The sequence below is a fragment of the Hydra vulgaris genome, chromosome 12 (assembly GCF_038396675.1).
Source record: "Hydra vulgaris chromosome 12, alternate assembly HydraT2T_AEP".
In the NCBI taxonomy this organism is placed as follows: Eukaryota; Metazoa; Cnidaria; class Hydrozoa; order Anthoathecata; family Hydridae; genus Hydra; species Hydra vulgaris.
Window position 1 is genome coordinate 16,473,820 of NC_088931.1, and position 13,219 is coordinate 16,487,038.

Sequence of the window (13,219 nt, forward strand, 5' to 3'; positions counted from 1 at the left end):
AGATTTACATAAAAAATTACTTTTTACAAAGGTCATCTAATTATATATAGTATTGGCCCAATATATATAGATCAATTATGAATAAAATTAATATGACCTGAGGATGAAGGTTATCATATAAACTTAAGGTAATAAAATAAAAAAGCATAAAGAAATTATACCAGAAGGTGATACTAATTTCCACTTCTCTTTTTCAAATTTCAATTCACCTTTCTGGATGAGAATAAAAAGTTCCTCTTCATTGCTTGCCATAAAAGGTGGTTCACCACACAAACTAAAAAAAAAATTAGAGAAGTCTCACCAAAAAAAGATTATATTACCAAGTAAAGATTATACTAACCAAATAAAGATTATATTAACCAAGACATATTAACCAAATAAATTAACAAAGTTCCAACCAAAAAATAATTTGATATTTTCGGACTTTTTAGAATTTTTTCAAACAATTTTTTTATTTTTCCTTTTGATAATTTGATGTTTCTCAAATCATCATGTTTACATCATCATGAATAATAGCGAAAAAAATCTTAGAAGGTGGTTAAGAAATTCGAAAAAAGCAAAAAAAGTTTTTTTTTTTGCTGTAAATTTTTTTCTTCAAATCCTATGTATCCTATCTATCATGTTAACTCAGAATGACGTTTACGATTGCTGCCATATTTCACAAATTTTAAATAGTCACGAAAAAATCTTTGATAATTTTAACTGCTACGACAAGTGAATGGATCAAAAAAATTGATTTCAAAAAGACACTTTAATAAAATTATGGATAAAACTTAATAAAAGAAGTTAAACATTAGACAACTTAATGAAAAGATTAATTTGGCAAAGCAAAATCTGACATTCCTGAAACTCTTGTGACAAAGTATATCAAGATAATAATGGAAACTTTCTGAAAATTTTTTTTTAGAATTTTTGGCTGAATTTGATCCAGTCATTGAAAAATTTTGTTATAAGAAAAAAAACAAAAAAAAAAACAGATTCTGAACATTCTTGCAAAAAGTATTCAAACATAGAACACTATCTTGCAAAAAGTATTCAAAATGAATTCATTGAATTTAATGGATTTGTCAATCCATTGAATTTAATGGATTGACAAATCCATTAAATTCAAAATTTGTGCAAATGTCCTAAAGTCTGTTTATTTTTCAATCATTACTGATTATACACAAGACACCAGTTACCAGAAGCAAAATGCCAATACTGGTTCAATATGTAGATGTAGAGGATAAGTACAAAATTCACATTAATGAAAGTTTTCTTGGATTTAACTTAATTGAAGGTTTAAGAGGACTTGAATTATCAAATGTAATTATTTATTCACTGGAAAAAAATAACTTGTCAGTAGAAAACATAACAGGTAAGAGCTATGACACTAGCACAAATATAAAAGGCATAAGAAATGGTGTACAGGCTTATATTCTTTAAAAAAATGTTCAATTGTTTTATATTCCATGCTGCAGTCATACATTAAATTTAGTAGTTATTGATTCTGTCAGATGTTCACCTAAAATTGGTATGTTTTTCAATACCATTGATAAAGTTTACAATTTTTTCCACTTTAACAAAAATATGGTTAATTTTGGAATCTAAGTGTCCAACTTTAACTGTTAAACCATTAAGTGATACAAAATGAGAAAGCCACAAGATTGCTGTAAAAACTCTTTGGTTTGAAAAAATTTATGAAGCACTTCAAGATGCGGCTAAGACCGCTAATGAAACAACTGCACTTTTAAAGGTAGAAGAAAGCTTTGCAACAGAATCTGTTTCAAGAAAAAGCAAGAGACTCTTTGATGAACCAAAACAAAATTTGGAAAAAAAATATATCCATAAGAAAAGTATAAAGAAGAAGTTTCCAATAAAATATTTGATTGTGTTACTACTGCAATAAAAGATTTTATGCTTTAATGCTGGAATTGTCCCTTTTAGCTTTTTATTCGATATTAAAAAGCTCTCCACAGTTACAAAAGATGTTTTGAAATCTAATTAAATTGCATTGGAAAGTAAACTAGCAATAAATGGAAAAAAGAATATTTCTAGTTAGTCAAAACTAAGTTTTGAATTATTGTCACTTTCTTCTCGTTTTACTGAAAATTTGGATCCCAAAAAATGCTTTAAAACATTAGTATATAGATGATTTGAATAAAATCTACACAAAAGTATTTATTGCATTGAAATTCTTCTCACATTACCAAAAACAGTAGCTAGTGCAAAAATTAATTAAGATCAACCATGCACCAGGATAGGTTGAACAACCTTGCAATGATTTCCAAAGAAAACAAAATTACTGCCAAAATAATTTTTTTACCCACCTTCAGAATCTCTAGCGCCAACCCTAATTATAAATAGTTATAGATAAAAACCGTTAACTATAGATAAAGCTAAATGTACATCCATTGAATGAGGGTTTTGGCATGAGCAGACAGTCTTTAACTTTGGAAAGAAGACAAAAAAAGTTTTTAACTTTTTCTGTCTTCTACCCTAAAAGTTTTTGTTCATTGAATTTAAAATTTTTATCATTTACGGAATTTAAAAAGGAGTTTTCAAGCTAAAAACTGATGAAAACAAAACAAAACTTTTTATTTAAAATCTTTGGCATATATATAATTCTGACATATATAAAATTTGCCGAATGGTCACACACGAGCAGTGAACGCCTGAGGGAAGAAATGAAGTACATTAGAATATTTTTCTAAAATCTACACGAAAAGTATTTATATATCATTTTTCAAATAAAGCATATTTTGGCAGTTGTCAAGACAAAAATAAAGATTAATAGATGAATATTTAAAATATAAATAAGACAGACAATGCACCTAAACAGTACTAATAATAATAATAAAAAACAAATTGTTATATAAATACTAATATGATCGAAGACAAAAAATATATCACCAAACAAAAAATAAATAAAACAAAAAATAGATTAAAAAATAAAAAGTATGCATACAACAATGAAAGGCCTCAGAATGAAAAAAAAAACATTAATGCTAATGTGTAAACATAATTTGTGTAGTGATTAAGTAATAAACATCTCCTCAGAGTCGCGCCTATTATTACTGGCGTTTTGATGAGGATCAGCACTTATAACTAGTTTATCCCGTCAGACAAACGTCATTGCCACTTATGCTTGACCCGGCAACTTACGCCTATTCCATACTGCAGTAAAAAAGGATTCACTACAAATAGCCAAAACCCAACCATACCTAAATTTGTAAAACACTAATGATTTTTTGATGATATGATATAAAAAGTGTTGATCTACTGCACAATATAAATAAAAATGATTAAATAAATCACTTACCAAACCACCGGTAGAAAAAACTAAGCACAATAAATTAAAATTCAAATAAAAAACCCAGAAACAAAACTAAAATAACTAAAGCATGCAAACAAAAAATACTAATTAATTTTCCACTAAGACCATTTAAACCACATAGGTACTTCCAGCACCAATAAACCAAAAACAATCAAATGGCATTATACCCTATTAAAAACCCTTATAAAATTAAATAAAATGCAATAGAGTCTTCAAAAACTCTAACGCTGTCATAGATACTTCATTCGAATTTTGTGAACCAATCTAAAGTGTAAGAAAATGAAACAACCCGCGCATCTTAAAATCATAACTAAAAATCAAGTAATATATGACAGTAGAAAAAAATTAACATATATTGCATGCAAAAATGTAAAGATTTAAACATGTAGCGAAGGATATAAGAAATTCTCCGAATAATAATAAAAGACAAAAATTGTGCATGTGAAAATTAAAACAAAGCTGAGTAATTAATGTAAGATAATATAGCATAAAAGTTCCTTGATGTTACCCTCGAAAATCTCCATTGAAAATTGCTCGCTTTAAAGAAAATGTATAAGAAACTACAGGGAAAGAGTTAACTCTATTAATTGACTGCAAGACAAGTTGGAATAGTGTACTTCCTATGTTGCTTTGATTTTTTGAACTGAAAGAAATTGTAAAATCTACAATAATAGAATTTAAAGTTTCATATGATGACAGTATTGAAAGTAAAGTTAAAGACATAATAGATTGTTTGATTCCTATTGAAGAAGTTGAAAAAATTATGCTCTAAATGCTGCAATTTGATGGTGGCAGAAGGATCATTTATCTATTTATTCAACACACTCAACGCACAGGAAAGTGATATTTCGCAAAAAATGCTAAAAACAATTATTAACAATTAAAAATCATAAAACAGTCAAAACTTCGATCGAAAATAAAATTAAGGCGTTTGAAGGAACAAAAGAACGTACAGATAAACTTCAGATGATCTACGATGCCTTATTAACTGTCCAAGCAACATCAGCAGATGTTGAAAGAGTCTTTTCTGTAGCTGGAAACTTCAAGACTAAACTTCGTAATAGAATGAAAGAAAAAAATTTAATATGCATGTATTTTTAAAATATCACTTCTTAAATAAAAGCTAAAATTTGAATTGAAATCAATTGATTTTTTTCATACATTTTATTATTTGGTATTTGTACAAATATTTGGGGGGGGGGGGGGGCCTATTTGAATTAAAATGCTTTACACTTAGAGCTGAGGATTAAAATGGCTCACACTTAGAGCCAAGGATATAAATGCCTTACATTTAGAACCATGGATATAAATACCTTTCACTTAGAGCTGAAAATACAAATTCCTTACACACAGCCAAGGAAATAAATGGATATAAACTTTTATTACTTTTTGAATTACATAACAAAAACTTATTCAACTAATTTTATTTGACCAAACTTAACCTTCACTTAACAAAGAGCTCCAAGCTGCAGTGAAAAAGTTAAAAATATATATCAAATAGATATGACTAACACATAACTGCAGAGTTATATAGTAGTCATATTTTATCACATAGATATCACAACTACATAACTGGTTTAGTAAAATGGAGACAAAGCAATTAAATAAACTACTTAATTAAAAAAATAAATTTATCCTAAAGACTTTCTTTTTAACTTCATAACATTAAGAAATTATATTCAATCTAATAAACTAGAAGTGACAACAAAATATATTCCAAAAAAGGAAAATTATTGCAACAAATGCAGCAAATAAAAACTTATAAAAAGTAAAATCTTACAGCTTGTACATAATAACACCTGCACTCCAAATGTCACACTGTTGGCTATAATCATATCTTGTAATAACTTCTGGAGCTAAAATAAAAATTATAGTTGTGAGAAAACTCATTTCACCAAATTTCATGTATCATTAGAAAAATAGTCACAGTTGAAGTCAAAGTAAACAGTTGTTACTGTAAGTAAAGTAACAAAAGTCAAAGTAAACAGCTGTTTTTATTGAGGTCTTTTTAACAAAATTAATAAAAACATCCTATAGTATTGATTAAAGACTTTTTGGAAATCTTTTACTGTACAGAGAAATAAAAAGCACTCAGCTGTATAGGTCATATTTAACAAATAATAATTTTATTAAAAATTTTTTTAAGGCATAATAATAAATTTATCATAACTATATCAGCAACAACAAAAATTTATTTTATGTAACCATATTTTTATATGTAACCATATTTTTATATGCAACTATACTTTTGTATGTAACCATACTTTTGTATGCAACCATACTTTTGTATGTAACCATACTTTTGTATGTAACCATATTTTTGTATGTAACCATATTTTTGTATGTAACCATATTTTTGTATGTAACCATATTTTTGTATGTAACCATATTTTTATATGTAACCATATTTTTATTATATATTTATCATATGTAACCATATTTTTGTTTCATTAATTAAATATGAGCTTTCAGAAAAAAAAGAAGAAAACAACAAAGAATAATGAAAGAAAAGATTGCGGCCCCATGCCAAACTCTCAGTCGATGTAGCAGCACTCCGCTGCGAGTTAGTCGATGTATATACTGAAGCCCCCAGCAGCAGGCTATTTCAATACGACGTCAGACTGCTCACCTAAACCAGCAGTATAAGATATATATATATATATATATATATATATACACACATATATATATATATATATATATATATATATATATATATATATATATATATGTATATATATATATATATATATGTATTGTTATCATAATTTGAAATTTCAATATATATCATATTAAAAAATCTTATAGATATTTTGATTATGGCATAAATTATCTGAAAGCAAAATCGATTTCTGCATATATCATCACAATCATTGGATTTTCAATCTGTTGGTAGTGTCTGTTAAGTTGACAGTTTATAATCAAGATTTAAAATTCATATAGATTTTTCAAACCACTTTCTATATTATTTAAGCTCCAATAAACAAGCAGTTAGTTTGACACAAGTACCAGGAATAATTAAAAATAAATTTTTAATTATTCCTGGTACAAATTATTTTTTTTGTATTAGCATCTATACCTACTTTTTTAAGATATTCTGGAAAGACACAGAGCACCACAAAATTAACAAGATTTTAATTTTGGCCAGAGTAAACCTAAAGTATTAAAATACTGTGCCACCTGTTTCCTATGTGCACACACATATTTCCAATGTGTATACACGTATTTATAAAATAAATAATAGTTACCCCTTTTTAATTGATTAAACCACAATTTATTTGGAAACACGGTTAATATTTAGCTTAACAGGATTCTCAATAAAATGATGGAATGAGTAAAACAAATAAAACACCTTAATTCACCATAAAACTTGAAATAAAACTCTAGTATTAAATTAGAGCACTGATTATTTAAGGGGTAATGAAGCAGAAAATTTAAACTCAAGTTTACTCATTGATGTAGAAATAAATTTTGTTAAGCATATTCTTAAAATGTTATTATTAATATTTGAAATATGTGTTCTCTGATACATGATAATCTCATAAACTGTAGATTCAAAAATGCTATATATAAGGAGATCTACAACAATGCTTTAATTGCAAACACACTTTAATTGGACCAGAATTACCATAATTGATGTTATTGAAAAGTAATTAATATTTTGTTAAACATTAATTAAGCAAATTAATATGAATAAATGTTAATAACTAATTTCAAAATTTTAACTAAAAATAAACAAAATAAATAACATTATTTTACATAAAACTTAAAATATCTTAAAAATATAATATCTTAAATAAATTAATACCTTAAATAAAAACACACACTTAAAGAATCCAATCTTGAATTCCCCAAAACTTGCAATATATAAAATTTTTATTCATAAAATATGATTTTTACCCATATAAATTGGAGTTCCAACAACTTGATTCATCATGTAGTCACTTCCTGATCCCCCTCGAGTGTATGACAGTCCAAAATCTGTTAGCTTCCAACATTAAAATAAACACATACATTTAATCTTTAGACCATAAACTCAAATACAAAATGTTAACATTTCTAATATTTTTGACTTTATTTAACATCGGCTGATTTTTTTTTTAAAAAACACATGCAAATATTTCATCAACCTTGATGTTGTAAGGCAGTGATTCAAGTTGAGGAGCAAGAAGAATGTTTTCTAGCTTGAGGTCTCTGTGTATGATATCTAAATGTGATTTTAAATTTTTATAAAAATTTTTTAATAATATAATTATTAAAATTAGCCAACCATTTTAAAACTTATAATACTAAAAACAAAGTTAAATTAGGTATACAAACCATTAAATTATGTATACAAACCATTGCTATGAATGTAATCTATTGCATCAGCTAGCTGAGTAAATATGCACAATACATCCTAGACAAAGAACTTACAATTTAAATAAATATATATATATATATTATATATATATATATATATATATATATATTATATATAGATATTATATATATATATATATATATATATATATATATATATATATATATAAATATATATATATATATAAATGTATATAAATATATATATATATATATATATATATATATATATATATATATATATATATATATATATTATCAGAAAATGACTTATCAACTTACAAAACTTTTTAAATTTCACACTGTGTTTCATCACTTAAAACTCATCAGAAATGCTAATTTATTGCTTTGTTCTTATATATATATATATATATATATATATATATATATATATATATATATATATATATATATATATATATATATATATATATATATATATATATATATATATATGTATATATATATATATATATATATATATATACATATATATATGTATATATATATATGCATCTCTTTATAACAATCCTGAAATTAGTAGTAGTAGTAATAGTAGTAGTAGTAGTAGTAGTAGTAGTAGTAGTAGTAGTAGTAGTAGTAGTAATAGTAGTAGTAGTAGTAGTAGTAGTAGTAGTAGTAGTAGTAGCAGCAGCAGTAGCAGCAGCCATCAAAGCTGGATGTCAGTAGTACTGACATTTACACTAACAGATATTTGTACATGTTATGTAAGTGGATTTTTTCCATTTGAATTTACACATTGCATTTTGCACTAGCAAATATTACATCTCTAGTAATAATAAAACTCTATAACTTATATATATATATATATAATTTATAATTTATTTAAACATAATTTTTATCTGTGCATTTTTTTTTTTGTTGATAAAATATTGTGATTTTTAAACTTGTTTTTTATAAGTTTGTAAGTTTATATAAGTTAAAAAAGCAGTATGTAATATTCAAATGTGAAAAATCCACTTATAAAACATTATGTACATCTGTAAGTGTAAACATAACTATTGACAGTAGATTAGTTGAATTTGCTAATTTACATATTGTGTATGTAAAATATAAGGAAACTATTAAAACTTTATCAACAAATTGCTTAAACTGTTTTGTTTTGAATTTTTGTTATTTATATTACTGCATTAGAATTAGTAAGATTAAAAGAAAAAAAATTCTTATTATACAAGAGGACTTGAAAATTTATAATAGTGGTTATTAATTTGCCATGACTCTCAGCTCCCCCCCCCCCTCCTTTTCCTCCATTAATAGTTCTGCTTGCTAAAATTTATGCCATAATTTAATAATCCGCCAAAAACGGTGTTAAAAACAGCTTAGTTCAAAGCTAAAGAAGTAAAAACAAATTTAAAATAACTTCAAAAGTGTAAATTATTAAAATACTCTGTTATAAAATTCTTTTTTTTCCATTATCTATTTTTATTTTAATCGTTCCAACATATTTGATATTGGAACTTAAAGAAAAAGATAAAAATATGATATATATCTACTAGAGCATATATAGATAAATTGTTACTAGCTTTCCCTATTTTTATAGTGCTGTACTGCTCAAAGAAAAGAAGAAAAAACGAAGAATAATGAAAGAAAAGATTGCTGCCTCATGACAAACTCTTAGTCGATGTAACAGCACTCCTTTGCGGCAGCAGGCTATAAGATAGCCAATGTATATACTGAAGCCCAAGGTAGCAGGTTATTTAAGTGTGACATCAGAGATGTTATCTAAACATGCTTTCATAGTTATATATATAATATATAAATATATATATATATATATATATATATTTATATATATATATATATATATATATATATATATATATATATATATATATGTATATATATTACATAATATATAACATAAATAAAGTTATATATAAAACTTTATTTATGTTTTATATGCTATATAATATATGACATAAATAACATGCTATAATATATAACATAACTAACATGTTATATAACATATAACATAAATAACATGCAAGAACATGTTTTACATGTTTTACTATTTCTCAGTCGATGTAGCATCACTACTCGCATTTTTAAAAATATTATAAAACAAAAAAAAAGCAAAAACAAAAACACCTTTAAATAAAATAAAATTTCTAGATAAAACTTAACGTAGGGTCATTTCGGATAAAGCGAGCCATCGGATAAAGCGAGCCGGTCGCCTAAATATTGCAATTTTACGAAATCAAATTATGCTTTCGATTTATAACAATTTATTTAATATTAGTTATTGATTTTAAAGTCTAATAAATATTTTAAAAACAGTTGCTAAGCAATTATTTTCGCGGTGGTATAATTACAATCATTCGAGTAGTAACAAAACGTTTTTTCGCTTTAAGACCTTATATTATGTTTAGCTTCAATTAAGAAAAGTGAGTATTTCATATTTGACACTATTTATAGTAAATATGATTGTAATATTAGTAATATGAGAAACTATTTCAAAAAATACAGTGTTGATATGTATTTGAGCGATGATAAAGTTTTTTAATCGAATTTTCAACCTGGCTGGGTTTTGCATAACTGTTAGATAAACCAAGCCAAGGGCATTCAGGTAAACCGAGCCATTGGCTCACTTTTCCAAAAATTGCAATAATAAATAAATGTAAAAAATATTATAAATTTTTTTGCTTTTTGACCCACATGAATTGTTAATTTATTGGAATTTTTTATGATATTTTTACAGAATGGTACGTTATCAACCGATCACGGTCCGAAGAAGCCAAAAATCTCAAGGAAAACAAAAATTGTCTGAGCAGGTACCGGCAATTCGAGGACAACATCGAAAACCAAAAAAACTGCCGAGGCCTCAAAGTCATGCAGGCACAAAACTAAATTTATGGCAAAAAGGAAATATGGCTGGTGCTATTGAAGAATACAGAAAACAAGAAGAAAAACCTTCAACTGAATGGTTGTCAATACGGCTGATAGCGAGAAGCTGAGATAGCTGAGAGCGTGGAATGTGCCATATGAAACTTTGAGGAGGAGATTGTCAGGAAAAGTGAGCAAAGTGGAAAGTGCTTCTGGGAGACCCACAATTCTTTCACAACAAAGTGAAGAAGAATTAGCAGAGACTGTAAGAAAAACGAGCAGGGTTTCCTTTGTCGCGCAAAGATATTCAAGAAATTGCATATGCTTATTCTGATGCTAAAGGAATAAAAGGATTTTCAGAATATAAAAAAATTGGCGGTTATTACTGGTTTCAGGGATTTTTGAACAGATTTCCTGATATAAGCACAAAAAAGGCAGAGAATCTGTCTGCAATGACAATGGGTATGAACAAAACTCAGGTTATGAAATGGTTTGATTTGTATGAAGACTTAGTGCAAAGACTGGATATAAAAGACAGTCCTAGGCACATTTGGAATGTGGACGAGACAGGTGTGATGAATATTCACAAGGCAGAAGAAGCTGTGGCAATTGTTGGTGAACCTGCTTATAATCTTACTGCATTAGAAAGAGGGGAGACATCTACTGTCTTGGCAGCATTAAATGCATTTGGCGATATTGAACCACCTATGATCATTCATAAAGGAAAAACTGTTGGCAAAGGCTGAAAAGATGGTGCTCCTTTTGGTGCTATTGTAAAAGCAAGTGATAGTGGCTAGCTAAATAAAGACTTGTTTGTGGAATTTGGACAGTTATTTGTCAACAATTTACAACGATTAGGACTATTAAACGGTCGACCTCATCTTTTAATTATGGACAATCACTATTTTTAAACCTAATGAATTTTTAAACCTAATGAAAGCAAACAATATTCATGTATTTGCATTACCAAGCCATACTACTCATTGGCTGCAACCGCTGGATCGTGTGCCTTTTGGTTCATTTAAGAGAAAGTGGAATGAGGGCATGAGATTGTTTACACGAAAGAATGCTGGTCGTAAACTGGAAAAAAAGGAATTTTTTAGCTTGTTTACACCAACTTGGCAAGCATCGATGACTGTTGAGCTATTCCTGAAGAGGCTTTTGCACCAAGCACCATTACAGAAAGAAAATTAGATTCAACAGCCTCGAATTCTCAGCCCAATATGTTGTCAAATATTGAAAATTCTTGTTTGCCACTGCGATCGAGTATTGAACAGCCATCTGTACCTAATGCAGCTATGAATTTGCAGTTGATTTCTGTGACCGAATCCGTTGACATAATTAATCTGAATGAAATGCAATTGCCAGATATTTCAAATAGTTCTAGTGCTAAACTTGTTGATACAGCTAATAAAGATAATATTAATGCATCTAATTCTAATACTCGCCTAGATAAGCAGCATGAGCAACATGTCAATACTGATATTGCTGGTAGTACTTGTTTACCTACCACTGATGAAAATGCAATTGTGTCAATTGAACAAGCAGACCTCGATGTGTCTTTCGAAAACTTGATGCCAGTGCCACACAGAGATCGACCACAAAGCAGTCGGCCACGTAAGAAAAATGAATCGACATCAGAAAAAGAAAAGAAACAAAAAGAAGAGGACATTTTCAAATATTGTGGGTTTGCATATGGTGAAGCAACTGATCCTCTCATTGATGACGAATGGATTGAGTGTGACGCGTGCCCTGATTGGTTACATGAGAGCTGTATCGAAATAACAGTGCGTGGACAACTATGTGCTGATTGTGTTCAAACAACAACTAAGTAAATTAACTCTAGTTAAGACTTGATATTTTGCATTTTGTACTGCATCATTTATCTGCAGCTTTAGCAGTATTATTTTTATTAGACTAGTCGCTGACATTTTTATATTGCTTTTGTTCTTTAAATTTTTTGCATTGTATGCATTTGAGGTTAATGTTTGCAAACTTTTAATACCAGTTTACTATATCCTAGGTAATAAAGTTAATATTAATATAGTAAATATTATTTGTAATAATACTTCCAATTTTGTAAATTTTTGTCTGAAATAAAAGCTAAATGGCTCACTTTAGAATAATCATATAAGCTATTGGCTCGCTTTACCAATAATGGTGGCTCACTTTATAAATTTGTTAATATAAAGCGAGCCTTTCCTATGAATCGTATATAGTTTACTTGGCTCACTTTATATTAGTGTGGCTCACTTTACATTATATCATAGTTTAGGTATCTGTTATAGAGTTTTCTAGTACAAGAAGTATTAAGATATCTCACATAGTTATTAATACACACTGATTTTAGTTTTATTGGCTCGCTTTATCCGAAATGACCCTACTTCCGCATTATTTTAATTGTTTTATCTTTTGAACAACATTAAAATGTCGCTTAATTGTTGATGTCGATTATATGTTAAAAAAAGCATTGAAAGAGACTTTTTTTACCATAAAAGTAATGTAAAAATAAAAATATGATATATGTAAGTATAATAGTAAAATACATTCTTGAAAATATCTAAGTAAAATTGTAGTAAATACTAGTAACTTAACCAGTAGCAACCTGTAACATTAGGTTTATGTCTATATCTTATGTCTTATGTAATCAGCTATGATTATTTATCTTCTATAATCATTTATAGATGTTATTATCCA

At 27.3% G+C, this 13,219-nt stretch overlaps 1 protein-coding gene across 1 annotated transcript in view; it reads right to left on the reverse strand.

Moving 5' to 3' along the window:
- The window catches only part of LOC100212822 (serine/threonine-protein kinase 33), a 69,666-nt gene that overhangs the window by 11,784 nt on the left and 44,663 nt on the right, over positions 1-13,219 (reverse strand). The window contains exons 4-8 of the mRNA XM_065812362.1: positions 7,658-7,715; positions 7,447-7,523; positions 7,217-7,304; positions 5,097-5,172; positions 162-274 (exon numbers count right to left, since the gene is read on the reverse strand). Of these exons, the coding sequence (XP_065668434.1) occupies positions 162-274; positions 5,097-5,172; positions 7,217-7,304; positions 7,447-7,523; positions 7,658-7,715 (412 nt within the window). The remainder of the gene's footprint in view (positions 1-161; positions 275-5,096; positions 5,173-7,216; positions 7,305-7,446; positions 7,524-7,657; positions 7,716-13,219) is intronic.